We start from the raw sequence: 17584 nt of genomic DNA, 5'->3' as shown, positions 1-17584 counted from the left end.
ATCGAACCTCAACACCGATAAAGATTTCTATCTCCAATGTATTTTTTAAAATCTTATCGCAATGTGTAATGTAACACTAAATATTATTAAATGTAATTAATGCATTAATACACTGCATTTAATACATTAAATAATATTAAATAAGAAATATTTTTAGAATATTTATATTTTTTGATAAGAGTAATGATAATAATATATTTTGATTCTAATCCTCTTTTTTTATTTGTCAAAATAATATTTTATAACAATTTCAATAATGATGACACATCTAAATTTTATTTTATTAAAGATGATCAATTGAGTGTATACATTATACTTGTATACATTGTTCTTAAAATTCTCGATTAGAAAACTAAAAAATTTGCTCTTTCTCGTCTTTAATACAAGCCTGACAGCTGATTCGTTTTGTGTATACATTACTGTGATGTAATTAGTGTAATAAATTATTTAAATCAAACAAACTAACTATCGATAGCTGGTAACTTAGGAAACCTGGTCTAAAGCCTTTGCTGCGAGTATCTCGCCTTTATAAACCTACAGACATGACATGATAATACGTTGAAGACGTTGAAGACGAACAATCCACCATCCGTCGTTCATGGCTTGCGTTACCAACGACCAATAAACATCGGTCGACTATAGATTCAAAAGCAAAATCGGGGCCTGAAAAATGAAGCATCCTGTACCAGGTCCCAGCAGGTCGCGCAGTAGGTAGTTAGGTCCCCTTCCCTGTTTCTAAACCTGCCACCAGCAGGGACCAGCAGGATACCACCTGCGTAGCGATTGGTCAGTTTGCAGGCAGGTCAAACGGCAAACACGTCAGTTGGTGTTTGTCACACTTATCTGCCACTTCGGAGTAAAGCGCGCAATTCTCGTGGTCTCGCATTTCTCGCGTCTGACACGCGGCTCTTACAACACGTGTGACGATTTCACAACGTTTAATCGTGAACGATAATTCCGGACGGAAAGCAGGAGAACGCGGAACAACGCTCTCCTAAAGGGGGGCTACAGAATCGAAGTTGCGCCAGCGCCGAGGATTACTTTTCAAACGAGCGCAGGACAAAATGCGGCGTGTCAGCGCGCCCGGGTAATTTGACGTGTGTGCAACGTGCAGTATATTTTTTTTTACAGTGTTATCATATTTGTGGTGAGTTCTCTGGGGGAGGGGGGGGGGGAGGAGCTTTCCGCACGATCGATCGTCGTGACGGTGAATATCGAAGGGAGGTGTCGCGGCACAAACGGACAACGAGGTGAGTGGACTCCGTTTTGATTGCGTTTTGACCGTTTGCTCTGAGGTTAAGTTAGGTATCTTACTTGGGGTCCCGACAACGCGTCTCCCCCCGCCTCCACGCCGTCACCCCTCTGGACCCCTCGTGAGCGTTCCGACTCGGACAATACGGCTCTCCGAGAGATCAGCAAAGGGCATTAGGGTTCATTCCGATCGAAAGGACTCAAAGGATCCTTTGAATGATCGGAATGCGTGCCGGCGCATCTCCTTCATCTCCGCTTCTACCTCCACTCATCCCTTCTCCATCTCGTGTTCTCATCCACTCTCGTTTCACTCTCGCCTTCGCTCCGTGACTCTCTTGAGAATTTTTGTTTTGCTTGATTTGTCTTCAAGCTAGTTTTAATACCAGTCCCCGAAGACTAGCGTTAATCTCTAATGAGCGTCTTCTTTCCTGACAATCTCCCCTCTTCCTTATTCTAATTTATCGTGAAAATGGTTTTTCCTCCTCTGTCATTACAATTATAATTCTTATTCTCATCATTAACATTCTCGTTATCGCTACAGTTCCCGTCGTAGCAATTGCTTTGATAATTTCGCAGAAGATGCTAACGAGTTCCTCTATCTCCGTTTCGCAACATTATTTATACTTTGTAATTAATCACAGAAGATTATTCCAACAAGAGTAAAAAAAACGAAACGCGCATTATTATTTTATAAGCTGATGTGATAATTTGATTATTAATTTTTTTTAAAGAATTCATATATAAATCAAGTTCTCTTTTTCTTATCCTACGATTCCACTGTTCCTTCTCTCTTTCTCCTTTCTCCCTCTGTCCCTTTCCCCCCCCCCCTCTCCCACACCCTCGTCTTTTGGAATGTGCTTCTCGAGGATCCCGACATATTTCTGGTCGTAGAATCATTCGTAACAGGTTCTCAGCTAGAGTTTTGATCTTCCGTTTCTGCTTGCTAGAAATACGAGCGGCATTTTAAATGACGATGACGAAAATCGCGGAACCAGTTTGTGCAAGTAAACGCGCGTGTTAAGTAAACGCATTGAGCTAATTAATAATATATAATCATAGGAAATTTACAAACTTCTCAGTACTTGCACTGTTTTACTTAGGAACTATAAATACCGTTATCTTTCGCTCACGTGGACGTACTCATATGATAATCCTTGAAAATTGTTATTCATCAAAATTAAGTTAATTATAACAAGGCGTAGCTTCTTAATTTTGAATAATATATTTAAAAAAAATAAAATATTTTTAAAATTTATGTAAAAGGCATAAGAGATGTTCCTATATGTGTGTGCATGCAATACTATTGCATAGAATATATTTTAATAATAAAGTTATGTTAAATATTCTAATAAAACATCACTGAGAACCACTCTCCAGAATTATCCTTAATCCATTTTATAATTAAAATATCTATCTCACCGCTTTTAATATTTAAATCTGTATAAGAATAATATATAATCTGCATAATCTGTTTAATATATAAATAAATTTATTTATATTTATTTATCGTAATGCAAATCTTTAAGTTTTATTATTGTAAAAAAAAAAGTAAATATCGTATTTCCTTATATCAGTCTTATTGTTAATTGAGAGTGGCAAATGAAAACAAATCTTTATATTAAATTCTTTCAATGTTTTCACCCCGCATAATACATATGCATAATGATTATTTCGTTTATATCAGTGGGAATGCATAAATTTGCGCGACGAAACTGTCACGGATCCGGGCGACGTAACCGGAGCAGTTTTGACGTGCGGCGACCTTACGTGCGTCGCCGTAACGCACCGTTGTGTGGTGCGTGAAAATCGCGCACACACAAATACCGTTGTATTAAGGTCGTTCACTTATATACCTACCTAGCTACCTACCCGACTGCGGTGCGGCACAGGAAGAACTGCTGGTGAAAGAATTGCGGCGAATTGCGGAAGAAAATGAATATGCTTGAGAGACGTGCTTCTTTTCTCTCAGCGCGGGTCACCTTACAACGCGCTCCCTTTTTGCGAGCTTGCCATTTCGGCCGAAACTCACGTACAATTCTGAAGCGAAAGTTCCGAGAAATCTACTAGGAACAGCCTGGCAAGATCTTGTGACAATATCTTTACGCGATATCTCGATCTCGTTGTTGACGGTCACGTTTATAGAAACATACGTGATTCGAGAAAATATCATTATATCAGTTATATAATTTAAATATAAACATGTTGTTGACATGATTGTACTCTCTTTAAAAAAAATCTTACTACAACCATGCAAACAAAAATATTTTTTTGACAATGTTTCTGTCTAACAATTTTAATGTCTGATAATAAAATGATAATACACGAAAAAAGAAGCAGCAAAAAGATGAACATTCTGTTATAAATCTACATAAAATTCTACGAAATATAAAGCATTATTACAAGCAATACAATTATAATGTTAATAAAATCGCTTAAATAATATTGACTTGATTTTTACAATCTCGAGTGTTTGTTTTTCTAAAGCTGTCATGTATATAAAATACACAAATAATTCCAAACTTATATAATCATGGAATTATATTGTGCGGAAATGTCGCGGAAATTTGACGAAAAGATCGCCATCCTTTTCGTTCATTGGAATTACACATGTTATACAATATGTTATATAATTTTGATCGAGTGGCTTTAAGAACGAGCGCAATACAAGTATCATTTCTTGAATATGTGTTTACCGGTTGAAATGTATAGGAAAATGCTAAGAGACAGGATTTTGCACGAATAATTTATAAAACAATTTCTCATAGTTTTAATCTCCACATAATCAACAAGCAGAGTGAAACGCGCACTTTCGAGCTATGGCGTTATTCGCGGGTATAAATCGCGTCACACCCCAAATACGTGATATCCTCGCGAGACCCAATTAACTGCGCTGGCAACTATAAATCAATGCATCTGATAATCTCCATTAGAGAATTCATTACGGAGTAAGACACGCGACATGCGAAGAAGGACACGACGGTACGAAAGTGAAACTAGATTTTCTCTGACTCCGATTCAATTTGCAGCGTGCGAATTGCTTCACGGCCCATTTGCCTGTTTCCCCTAATTACAAAAGTCCACTCCTTCTCGTCAAGCTTGAAAACGGAAGAAAAAATTGAGGATTCCGGACTACTTTCTTTTTCCTGATTATAAGACTGCCAAGTTGAGAAAGTGAAGTCATTATAGCTGAACTCTTTGATTATGCGAGCGAGAATCTATTATGCGTGATTGTTTTGAGAAAATTGTATCTTGTAATATACATTAAAAGTATCTTCTGTATATGCATTATTTTTATGACAGAGATACATTTTTTCTCATGGACATTTCAATAAAATAAAAATTATTCTTTTGCAAAATAAAATTAAGAATTCTATCCCTAACGCGAGCGGGAAATCTTCTAAGAAATTAATCATTTAAAAACAGTCATGGAAACTAAGATTTCTAAAGAAGTTTTTAGCATAAGCTGTGTAGATAAATAATTTTGCTCAAATGCGGGGCGCTACAAACATAAAATAATCATGCAATGTAATAAAAATTAAATAAATGATTCACGAAAATGCGACACAGAGTCGGAATTGAAACAAATTACTGGGATCCTGTAGAAAATCGACCTTGCGTCGCATAACTCGAGTTGATAAATACTTCTCGAGACATTTAAAGTCTTAAATATGTCCGATGATAAACTTGATATTAAACACAGGAATAAGAATTCTTGGCGAAACTCGTCGGGCGTTTCGAGAACTACGAAGGAAGTTTGCATATCGCGTCTAACGACAAAGTTTGCAAATTTTAGAAGCCTATTTGCCGTAGTCGTTTGCCGAAAAGCAACTTACTTAAAACGGTGCTACAGCACGCTATTTTTACATAATCAAAAGTGCGGTATAATATCTCCCACGAAAATGTATTCTATAATTGACGATTATAATTATTTCCGCATACAGCCTAATACTCGTGCACTTTCATCATTTTATTGATCGTATAAAGTCGACAATATCTCTCGCAACGATTTCAGCATTGCAAAGAAAGAGAGATGACATGATGTAATGCGATGCAGCAATTAATGCTTTTAACTGAAATGGAATTATCCGTAGAATGCAACTGCATTTTTTCAGAAATGTGTTTGGGGGAAATAGTTTTTTTTTTTCTACAATATTTTATCATGATTATTATCTTGTTTCTTTCCTTTTCTACTGTCTTTCCTCGTACATGTATATCGATCATAAGTACTTAGCAATGTATTTTCTCAATAACAATACGATAATCATCTGAAGTATTATACGTCATTATACTGATTGACATTTAATGACTATTCAAAATAAGAATCATTAGACATACCTCGTAGAAAAAGAAAGATTCATTTAAGCAAAATATTTTGGATTCGGAATCTAGTTACATCATTGTACGTGTAAGTATAGTGATCGCAACATAAAGAACCTTTTCGAGAAATCTTGCACCACATATGACACAAGATATGTTACTTATGAGGAGCGATCTAGAAATTCTTTAACGAGATGTAAGGCGTCGACTTTTTAGGACGACTAGGAAAGCTTCTCTCCGTCCGATCGACAATTTCTCGCCATAAGCGGTAGGAGCACGCGTGTCACGACAATCGAAGAAAAGGCATAAATGGTTCGACATTTTCTGGAATACCAGTTGAGTCTTTGCGTAGGGCTAAAAACATCAATAGTCACGCTACATTTACTTTTGACAAAGTTTTTCATAGAATTCGACGCATTCCTTTCTTATGTCACAAAGCACTATGTGTTTACGAGTCAACAAATAAATGAGAGATCCGAGAAATGAATAAAAGAAAAAATAAAGAAGAGCCGTGGTATGTTTTTACCTGTTAGAAGTTCTGAGGATTCTAGCGTAGTAATAAAATAATCTCACGTAGTAATAAAATAACAGTAGTTACTCATTTTATTTTCTCTCTGGAAGAAAAAAATAAAGAAAAATAAAAAATAATATTAAAATTAAAGAATCCATATAAAGCGATATAAATTTAAAATTTATATATGTGTGTGTGTAAATTTTGTAGATATAATGCTAATAATTCTATAGAATATTTTTTTTTTTACGATTGTTCGGAGTTAAAAACTGCATATCACAAAAAAATTCGCAGTTGACGATACGAGTGTTTAACTCAAAAATTTTAATTTTTTAATAATAAGCAAGGTTCTCTTGATAAAGACCACTTTAAAATTTTGCATATCGAATATCGATGTTCTATGACGGCGTGAGTAATACTTTCGAAAGAAAATTGCATTGAACATACCAGGTCGCCCGCCCGTCAATGGGAAATACATCTATGATCCTTTGGCATTATCGGCGAAACGAAGTACCGGATAACCGTGTTACGAGTCAATCTCTCCGCCAAGAATAAGCAAGTCCCCGGAGGGCTTTGATGGAGACGGGAACAGTTCTTTTTTTATTCCGCTAGCGGAACATTCGATGAATCCGTTTCGCGATTGCATTATTTTTATTTCGCGCAAGTGATCTCTATCTATAAATCGCGAATGGTTTATAATAATTCAACAAATTAATGATTATAATTTATATTTAATTTATTAATTTAAATTTTTATTGCCATTTAAATTGAAATATTTAGACAAAATTTTCCGCCGAAGTATCGCAATAAATTCTTTCATTCCCGATGCGCGCTTACGAGCTCTTTTATTTTTTATATCGTATAAGCGTGGATGTATGTTTTTTAACGCATCTTGAAACAAATCTCTTTCCGATATCTCTTCGACAGGAAATTATACTTGCGCCGTATCTAAATAACTCTCTGTCATCAGAAAGTGTTCGGTGATGCGATAGTTCGTTTGCTCGCATTGTAGTCGACACTTCATGCTATTTATATATGTCCTCTGAATAAGAATAGGAACGTATCTCTTCCGCTTACAATTTTAGATAGCTCACATGATTAATCGAGTTTCTTCGCAAGGCACCACATGGAAAATGCTGCGTGCGATCTAATCGATCGGAAGATGACAACGTCAAATTTCAACCCATTCATTCGATGATTTATTAAGCCACTCGCGAGTGATAATTACCAGATTGTGTATGTGGTTATGAAATAACTGTTTAAGAGATTGCGCTATTAATTTACATATAAAAATAACAAATAGTAAGAAAGTTGAATCAAGGTAAATTTTACTATTGAACTTGTAGGAAAAGTCAGTGAGATAGATATCGTATTGATTAAAAATAGCTTTGCATCTCAATTATTTACAGATTTATGTTATTTTTACGGTTCATGTCATAGCTGATTTTTTTGTGCGAACCTAAGCGCGAATAATCTTTGTTTTAAAGATAGCTTTATTTTGTCTCCATCTTTATCCAAGAGAGATATTATACATTTTTTATGTTTAAATAATTGAAAAAATAGATAAAAAATTTATTCGCTAATTTTTAGCTATTTTAGCACTAAAGCCATAGCATTTGAATAATAATATTTATAGGAGTATTAAATAATTGTCACATATGGGACGAAATATAGTTTAAATAAACTCAAAATTTATTCACAAGATTGTGTTGCACGTAAAGAGTATAATGCAACGTGTCATTGAGGAGTCGTATAATATTGAATTTACTAGAAATATTTCAGAATGTCGTCACATGTCGTGCGAGCTTTCGAGAATCTTCGCACTGCCGCGAAATCTTGTAATAAGCTTACCAAGCCGGGAAGCCTTATATTGGCGTAGCAAAGTCCCGTAGCAAAGTAGACGCGAAAGTAGTGGCAAAACGTTGCTGGCAGTCGTTGCGTGCATCACGTGCGCCGGGATTTCATGCTCCGTAAAAAGCCGTAAAAACAGCGAGCTGCTGAGAATTACGATTCGTAACAGATTCGCACAGATTTGACAGATAGTCGACAGAGATCAATATAACGCGGTAAGTTTATCGATAATATTACAATTAAAGGTACAAGTGACGGCGGAGAGTCTTTTATTTCTACAAAATTTAATTTTTATTCTACTTAGAAATATTTATATATAAACATAATATTTTATCATATTTTTTATATCAAATTGATAAAAATATCAATTATTATAGTTAAAAATTGATTATTTTATAAAATATTTTTTAGTGACTTAATCGCGAGATAATATTTAGTGCTAATTGCTTCGGAGATAAATGTGTTAAGAGATCACAATGTTATCTTAAGGCCGATAAAGTCAAAGTCAAGTAATACACCCTCGTTTTCAGACTCAGCTTCAATTATAACTAGCCAAATATTTGTTGGGGGGCCGGGGAAGGGAGGCGGGGAGGAGGAGGGGGGATATAATATTGGTGCGATGATATAGCCCGAGTTTGCGAACGACGGTTTATGTGTGGTGCATGAAAGCAACGGTAGAGAGATTAAACTTTCCTAACTACGCATACAACAGAGCGATTCCCCACTTACGGTATAGAGATGCACTGAGAATGAGGGCTCGCCAGACGTATCACTTTCCATAGAAATGATCGCGCGCAGCTCGGGCTGTCCTTTGCCGATAACTGTCCCGCCGTTGCAATTTCCACGTTCATTGACCGCAAGCTCCATTCCTCGGAATTGTGTTGCCGCATTTCATATCACTTTATTGCGTACAGATTGTACAGTAAGTGGTCCCGTGCACAGAAATTTAAACGGCTTTAAGAGAATTTTATTTCGCGCGCCCGCGAGTGCGTTCTGTCATATATATATATATATAACTATTAATGTGTAGTTTGCGTTTACACGCCTATCGATCGTTTTCGATAACAAACGAAGAATGCATAATAATAGGAATAATGATCGAGCAACTTTTCTAACTGGGTGTTTGCGACGGACGACTTCGGAAGTAGAGCATTGGACGACATTGTATTGTTACCTCATAGTGACCAACTTTCCGTTCGTCACGTAACATATCTATGTGCCCATTTAATTATGAAGCGAGTAATTATGCAACTATTGGTAACAGCCGGCAATGGACCTAGATTTTTCTCTTTTTCATTGCGTCCTTAATACATTTTTTGCCATAAACATTATTTTATCAGTGTTAGTTTATTAAAACAATTCTAATTACTATTCTGATTATTATAGATCAAAAGCAATAAAATTCTTTTTTTTTTACCATTTAGATGCTGTCCGTAACGTGATGTTTTTATACCATAATTTCATATGATTTCGCCACTCACAGTGAACAAACAGCTTTTATCGGCCTTTTACTCTCCGTGACGAAGCATGCGATGTCGGAGCATTTGTATGAACTGAAACAAATCAGTCGTCTATCGATTCGCTCTGCTTCTATCGGCACACCCTTCACGAATTATGAAAGCGTCGATAAGACGTGACACGTTCTCTATCAAATACAATTACAATCAATCGTTGGCCCTAATACGTTCTAACTTGAAATCTGCCGTCCACTGTTTTCGAGCGAGCTCACGAGTCATCGTATCCCTATTTCTCGTCGTTGAACTATGAACAATAGAGTCAAATTTTGATAAAGCCAGTCAGTCACTGAAAAGACGAAACGAGGGACTAGAAAAAAAATGGAAAATAGAGCTTTACAGAGATCGTGCTCTGGTTTTTTATCTCGATAACGATTATATTATTCTTTGCAATTTATTCGATAACGTAATGTGAATTTGTCAGGATTCATATTAGTTTTCGCTCTCTTTCTTATATTCTCGAGAGAGGGACAAAAAGTTGTAAAAGCTACTTAAATTAGACCACAGATCAAGCAAATATTAGCGAGCTTTGAATCGCACGCAACTGATATGAGTAAATATTACATGAATTGCAAATTTCTTCTGAATCCATTTTGTGATACATGGCATTGAATAAATTTATGAAATGAAATTAGTAGTTTATTTTTTTACGACTCCAAAATGAAATTATGTATACTACTACACATTAAAATAATTTCACTTAATATTTCATAAATAGAAGTCACTCTTATAACATTTTATCCTGATTATGCGAAGAATCGCGAATATTCTTTCGTAATTTTAAATTCGCTTGTATTAATCGAAAAGATTGATAAAAAGTGCAAATATAAGCTCGAAATTTGATCATCTGTCATGGTCATCGCACTCTACTCTTAAGTATGCGTATTTCCATGTGCAGGAATGCCATGTGCAGCCGTGTTCATGCACACGCACATTTCGGGGCAAGAGTATATATGTAGATATTCTTGATCTCACTACATTCCTCATATATCGGCTTCAGGATGAAGCCGATTATCGTAAATTATTATGTAATGAGACAACTTCCCTCAAACTTGTGACCTAAATTATTAATTGATAATCAATATTGCGCGCTGGTAATAACAATTAACGAGGCGTAATGATCAATTTTCCCGATTTGGATAGATAAAGTTAAAATTCTGAACGCATAAAAGTGCTTTCAATAAAAATTCATAATATTTTAGTGGCTCTAACTTTCTCGGTACTTATAAAAGTAATTCTGCCACACTTGTGACTCGATTATGTTCGTAAAGAATTACATATCTCTATTTAATAAAAACACATTATTTTTATTAGATATCAACAATTTAAAGTATAGAGCACCACCATATGCTTTTATGATGATCAACATTGAAATCGATACTTGCAGATGATCGCTGAATGGTCATTATGAAGAGACGCGGAAACAACGAGAACAAGGGTAGTAAGAGTCGTCAGAATGCAAATAATGCAACGGAAAAGTTGGATTCGGGAGATGTGAGCGATGACGACAATCAAGGCTTCGAAAACTGGCTTCGGTCCAGCAGCGGTGTCGAAATGTTGCGACTCTTTGTAATCGCGAATTCGATTTTGGTCTTTGTCACTATGGGTTGGCCGAATATGAAAGAATCCTTTTACATAATCAGAGATTACTTTGTAGGAGAAGAGGATTAAATTAATCAACAAAAATAACACAGAATGATACTTTAAAGTAGCGTTATATAAATTTAATTAATTTTAAAAACAAGTGTATTTTTATAAGGCAACATTATTCTTCAACAATAATCCCAATTATTACAAGTGATATACATTTTAACGTTAACTTTATTTTTATCTTTTATTGATAAATCTAGAGCATTATCACAGCATGTGTTTTTTTTTTTTTTAAATTTGACATTGATATTAACAACGAACAAGTAGCAAAAGCGATAAACAACAGGTAGCAGATAATTATTAAAATTAAATTTCAATCTTGTAGAAATTATGTAGCTTATTGCTGATTATACAAGTAGAATGTAAATAATGTATCTTGTATTTAATTTATCTCTCGTAGTAAGAATATTTTAAGATCGATAGATCGTGAGAGATCCACAGGATGGTAAGCGATGAATAATAGCCAGCTTTCAAAAAACTTAATATTCTTGCAAATAGAAACGTCTGTTAGAACTTTTTTTTTTCAAGTGGCATTTGAAAGTCAAATGTTCAGATCGTGATATTTGTGTAAGATAAAGCTCGTCTCTTTGTAGTTTTCTTGCTACAAGTTTTCTAGACAAGTTCTAGAACTTGAAGGAATAAAAACGTCGTAAAACTTTTAGCAAAACAAACAATTAAAAAACACTTATTAAATTTAAATTTTAATTCTAAATTAATATTGAATTTAACGATGGGATTTAAATTTTAGAAGAAATATCTATCCTAACAACGTATGTCGCGTGTCAATCTTGCCGAGTCAGACGGCAGAGTTATATCGTATGCATATACTTGAGATACATTTTTATTATAATTTTATATATATTGTATCTCGCTAATCAATCACAAGCAGGACCTTATCATGTTAGCGTTCGCCGTTCGCGGTATAGTCCTGCTCGGCGTGTTGAGTTGGTATAGCGCCGCTGTATGGAAGATGATCGATGGTTACTTCAAGGACCAGTTTCGCGGTTACTTGCAGGACGAATATCGCAAACATCCGCGGATGAAAGTCAATGTTGAAAGGACCAGGATCGTGGATAAGGGGCCCGTTCCGAGTGTGTCGCCGATCGAATCGAGTCTGAAATACGCGGAGACCTACGATCCTGACACGACTTGCCCGGCCGACATTATAGACGCTTGTCAGCAAGCAATCGGAGCTTCGAGCGGAAAGTCGGAGGAATCGGTGGCAGGTGGAAACGCGGCCGACACTGTTGGCGCTAGTCTCACCGATAAAAATGCATTCCCGAAGGATGAATTTCCAGGTCGATCAAAGCTGGAAAGTAGGAAATCATCGAGCGGCAGCGACGAAGAGAATGATGAAGAGCGGCAAGCGAGTGCCGTCAATCAAAACAGCGATCGTGAGAATGAGGCGATCAAGGAGTGTCCCGCATCATCCCCGCATCATCGTCGTCCCAACGAGAAGAGATTATCGGAAGTCTCGAAGGAAATCTTGAAAAAAATATCGCGGAAAAAGCCAAAGAAACGAAGAGTAAATACAATTGTTCTGACGAATGCCGATTTCTCTGGAGCGAGGATTAGGAACGACGCAAACGACGATTTCTCAGAGTTCGAAGAAGAGGATGGTAAGAGAGTCCGCGAGGAAGAGATTCTTATATCGGAGTTGCCGTACAAGCCTAAAGCGGACATTGGCGACTTGGATAGGGTCACTGCAGAAGAGTTTTGTCCTCTGACCTTGGAGGATGAGGCTTCCTGCGGAGAAACTACCACGTGGCCGTGACTACGCTTGATGCACGTCGTTGCGTCGTAGAATTGAAAGTGTTAGACCGAGAAAAGTTATGCGCTAACAGCGGGATCTCGAAAGGATTAGGGACATGCTGAGAAGAGAGAGAAAGAGAAAACTGCGAGTATTATTAGAATAAATCTGTTCAATCAGTTTTGTAGTTCTATTAAAGACACTGATGATAGATGCAATGTGAAGATATTTGAAATCTTTATGTTTTTATTGATGTACGGCAATTCTTTTCACTTCAATTTAACAAAATAAAATAATGATATATAAGATATAAAGTATTATATTTAATCAATAAATTATAGCAAATATCGTATATAATATATTTTGCTACCTTTCTATTTAATAAATTAATTAAATTGGATCTTAATTATATGCAATTTAAATTTATTAATATTTTATTTTTTTAAATTATATGTAAAATACACGTTCCTACATAACTTGACTTTAACTTTTTTGTTTCTTATTACTGCAATTATATACATATACGTGTGCATATATAATACATCTTCTTTTATATCCGTAAATTATAACACTAATCGAGGATATGTTTTCGCTGCCTAAGGATATTTCGAATCTAGGACAGATAAGTAATTATGTGAATCGAATAAGGTCACTAAACAGACATTGCTGTCCTTTGACCTTGCGAGAAAAGATTCTACTTTAAGAGGAGAAACTATCGAGTGACTGTGAGAAATCAGAGAAATCGCGATGTACGATGTCGTATTGGCTTTCAACGGGAAAATCATGCGATTCGTTTGCAGATATCTCATCGTGTAAGCACTGAAGGATGAAAAAAAAATTGATACGTAAATGTTATTATGAACGCATTGTCGCGTTATGTAAAGATGACAAACATATCAAGTATCATGTTAATCGCTAAATGACACATATGGGAATATAATTAAAAAAAAAACTGTAGTTTATACATATTCTTAACATTATCTTAGTTTGTTTATTAGATAATAAAACTCACGAGTTATTAATAGTAAAATCATATTTTATCTTTTATTCATTATCCTTGGCAATGGAACACTATAATTTTAATAAGCGGACGGCGTATATAATTACGCATACATTTTCGGAGCGGCAGCGGAAATCGCATCTCAAGAAATGAAAGACATCTATTTTTCTCGCAATATTTAAAAAAAAGTATTTGTGTGCTGCGTTTATGTTTCTTTGTACTCGGCTGAAGCGATTTTGATTGCTATCATTGAAGTTAATGATTTATCAACGGATATACGCCAACGGTTCATGCAAATCAGCTGTTCCGTTAGTGCAGTTAGACGCAAATGTAAACACATTAAGAAAATTTATTCATTATTATTGAACCGTAAGAACAGTTTCTCAAGATTGTTCCGAATACTTTTCAGCTTTTAAACTTGAATATTTACGTCATTCTTAACATGCTTTTTGTTTCTTCAATGTTATTTCAAAAAATTTTATATCACAACTTTATGTGCGTATATGTACATATGTATATAATTTTATACATATATAAAAAAAAAACTTTTTAAATGTTTTACTTTTTTTTGTTAAAAAATCTAATATGTTGCTTTTATAGAATGAAATGATTAATTAAATGACAATATTAATGGCAATTCGATACCTGCAAACTCTGACACATATAAAAGATTATATATTATTTAAAACGTAATTTTGTTTTAACGATGGACAAAACATAGAATTGAACGCAAACTATATTGAAGAAACAATTATGATACTCAAAAGAGTTGTAATATTTTACGCGTGGCAGGTCAAGATTTTTGTTTTCTTAATACAATATAATAATGTCATATATCAAGTTACATTCGCATGCACAATATTTGATACTGATGTTTTCTGTTATATCAGAGAGTCTTGTCAATTGACTATATAAATCGAAACAATTTACATTCGCCAAGCACACACAATATCGATTGCATTTTAAAGCAGTGACGTTTGTGAACGTGCGCGAAGAATACTAACAGCTAACAGTGCTATTGAATCGCAAATAATGTCCGTACAGGACAGGTTATCGTAACGTCAATTTCATTTGTCCTTCAAAACAACACATTTAAATCATTATTATATGAAATAACGAATATATTAATACTAATGGTGATTTAAATTAAATTAGTCACAATGTGTAATAAATAAAATATTAATTTATACAAACTCATTATAATTGCAGAGCACTGGTAAAGCAAGATATTTAAATAGAAATGCTTTGTGAGAGAAACAATGCTTCTGAATATTTATTTATTATGATTATCTAATATTTGTATTATGATTATTTAATATTTTTATTATGATATTTTTATATTTATTATTATGATTATTTAATATTTTAAGCGTGTTTAATGACGATATAATTTTGCGCAAGAATGTACAATACTATATTACGTTATTGAATCATTTGATTATTGAATGATTTTAATAAAAACAATGTTATACGTGTGTTATTCCATCTCCAGTTAAATGTTAAACATATGACAGAAATAATATAACAGAAAGAGAATTCTCATCTATATGATAAGAAAATTAATTAAATAATTAATTAAATAATATAAATCTGACCATCTATGATAAATCAAATTTCTATAGAATATAAAATCAAATTTTAAACGTTTCATTTATTGTATAATCTGCAATTATTTATTCCAACTTCATCTACGTGACGAAAGATGCATTCCAAACCGCGATGTATGCACAGGTCGATGATCGAAGTCGAGGCACCGTGCGCGCGGTATGTGGCGCGATGTGCTTGCCGCACTCTCAACAGATTTTTTTATTCGAGCATGTGCCGCGGACAGGAGAACGTGAGAAGTAATGCGCGTAATAATGCAGTCGTGTTTCGCGATTTCAGCACTCGTGATTAGAAGATAAAACGCGTACCGCGTTGCATTTTTCGCGACAGAAGGATGTCTTAATCGATATATTTCGTGATACGCAAGCATCAGTCTCGAAGTCGCGAATCGCGAAAATCACCACGAAGCAGTGCCTATCTATTTTTAATCATTTGCCGGATATCCTTCTTCAGAGGATCGCCGCAAAAAAAGTGTTTTTCTGCGTAACGACGCAACATTTCCTCGCATACAACGTACGTGAACACAGAGGGGAGAAATAACATTGATAAGAACACTCTCGAATGCAGGTAATTTCCTACGTAATTGAGAGAAGATACACCGGCAATGGCCTCGTTACGGTAGCCGTCGATTTCCATAATGACTTCCCGCGCTCCGATTTGGCGCTTTTTTATATCTGTTTTTCTTACAAGAATCATAATGTCACGGATAACGCGAATCGCAAATATCTCTATCTACTTCCGGAGATTGCTAGTAAGCGATCGAGCAAGGTCGGGTTTTATTAATCGCGTGGATTAAATAATATTAGTTATAATATATACGTTACCTCGAAGAGCGCTCTTATCGCTTTCATAATATCAGTGATCTTCCATCTTTAAATATATATTGATATGTAAAATGTATGTAAAAGTAGCTTGACTACTTACATATTGCTTTTGTATGGTTTTCACATAAAAAAGACTTGAAATGTCTTATGCAAATATGTAAACATATATTTATTGCGCTGACGATGTGACCATTGATACAACGGAATTAAATGAAAAATAATAAAAATGAAGAAAAGCTTGAAAGCGCAATTAAGACAAAATCAAAATCGAGTGGCAGCAAGAAAAGGTCTACGACTCGTTTACGACAGTTTTCATTATAATCTTAAAAGCGTTGTTTCCCTTCCTATTCCCACCCAGGCCCACCCGGCAGCTTCGTTAGAATTCTTCGTAATTACATTTTATCATCGACGCAGACTTCATCACTGCTTCCTTAAAGATTCTTGCGTCAATGTAAGTGTTAGACACTTTCATGACAGTCGCGAATGATCGACATTAAAGAAAGTAGAGCAATAAGACTTGACGAATTGTTGAAACAAAACTCTCAAAAAATCAGATTATGTTATCAGATATTACTATCTAGTGACATCCTTAATAATCACATAAAAAAAAACAGCAAATACAAACAAATAATTATGTTTAATTTTAAAAATGTCGCCAGTAAATAAATTAATAAACAAGTGTTTATACGACCAAACTGGCAATTTATTGTTTGATTATTATATCACGACATTTCGACCATATGGTTTTGGTCCTTATCAAGTGAAACTAAAATAACAATACTATAAATAATGATAGTCAAGTTACAATGAAATAAATAGAATTAAGCACTTACGTTATAATTAAAAAATAGAAAGAGAAAAATCGAAATGTCAAACTGACATTATGTCAACCACTATGTTTGGAATATTGAGATCGACTAAACGACCTTTATTAATTTATCGTATATGTTGTTTAAATCCTCTGTATCTTTTTGGGAGTTAATAGTGTTGTCAAATTTTTTAATAAAAAACATTTCAGCTATTTCTCTCTTTCTTACATGTTTTTCGTTATGTAGAATATCAGGCGCTGACCAATCGAAGTCATGATCAAATTCTAATTTGTGTTTGCTAATTACGGATAGATTACTTGCGTGCATTTTTATATTATTACAATGTTCTTTGACAAACAAATAATATAAAAAAAATGTCAATAACATATCGCTAGTAAAACACTTATCACTCTTTCACAAAAATTTGATTTGAAATTATTATTTAAAAGATTAATACGTAAAAAAGTTAAATTGTGCATTTTTTAACAGATGTTCTGTTAAT

The 17584-nt window shown here is 34.6% G+C and overlaps 2 protein-coding genes across 4 annotated transcripts in view; both read left to right on the top strand.

Moving 5' to 3' along the window:
• The window catches only part of LOC126855631 (uncharacterized), an 80137-nt gene that overhangs the window by 3788 nt on the left and 58765 nt on the right, over nt 1-17584 (top strand). Inside the window, exon 1 of one of the 2 annotated variants that reach the window (XM_050603564.1) lies at nt 784-1250. The exons of the other annotated variant lie outside the window; for it this stretch is intronic. The gene's annotated coding sequence lies outside the window, so the exon portion shown is untranslated. Of the gene's footprint in view, nt 1-783; nt 1251-17584 lie in introns of those variants that run through there. 2 annotated transcript variants of the gene reach the window in all.
• LOC126859126 (uncharacterized) lies at nt 7989-13154 on the top strand. 2 transcript variants are annotated; one of them, XM_050610116.1, is made up of 3 exons: nt 7989-8145; nt 10832-10882; nt 12110-13154. In XM_050610116.1, exon 3 carries the CDS (start codon nt 12134-12136, stop codon nt 12866-12868), a length of 735 nt encoding a protein of 244 aa, XP_050466073.1. In that variant the 5' UTR covers nt 7989-8145; nt 10832-10882; nt 12110-12133; the 3' UTR covers nt 12869-13154. The 2 variants fall into 2 exon arrangements, with proteins under 2 accessions (XP_050466073.1, XP_050466064.1); XM_050610107.1 differs by lacking the exons at nt 7989-8145; nt 10832-10882 and having other exon boundaries at nt 11120-13154.

Source organism: Cataglyphis hispanica, chromosome 1 (assembly GCF_021464435.1).
Source record: "Cataglyphis hispanica isolate Lineage 1 chromosome 1, ULB_Chis1_1.0, whole genome shotgun sequence".
In the NCBI taxonomy this organism is placed as follows: Eukaryota; Metazoa; Arthropoda; class Insecta; order Hymenoptera; family Formicidae; genus Cataglyphis; species Cataglyphis hispanica.
The sequence above is the reverse complement of the archived record's forward strand: the minus strand, read 5'-3'. Positions and strand labels throughout refer to the sequence as shown.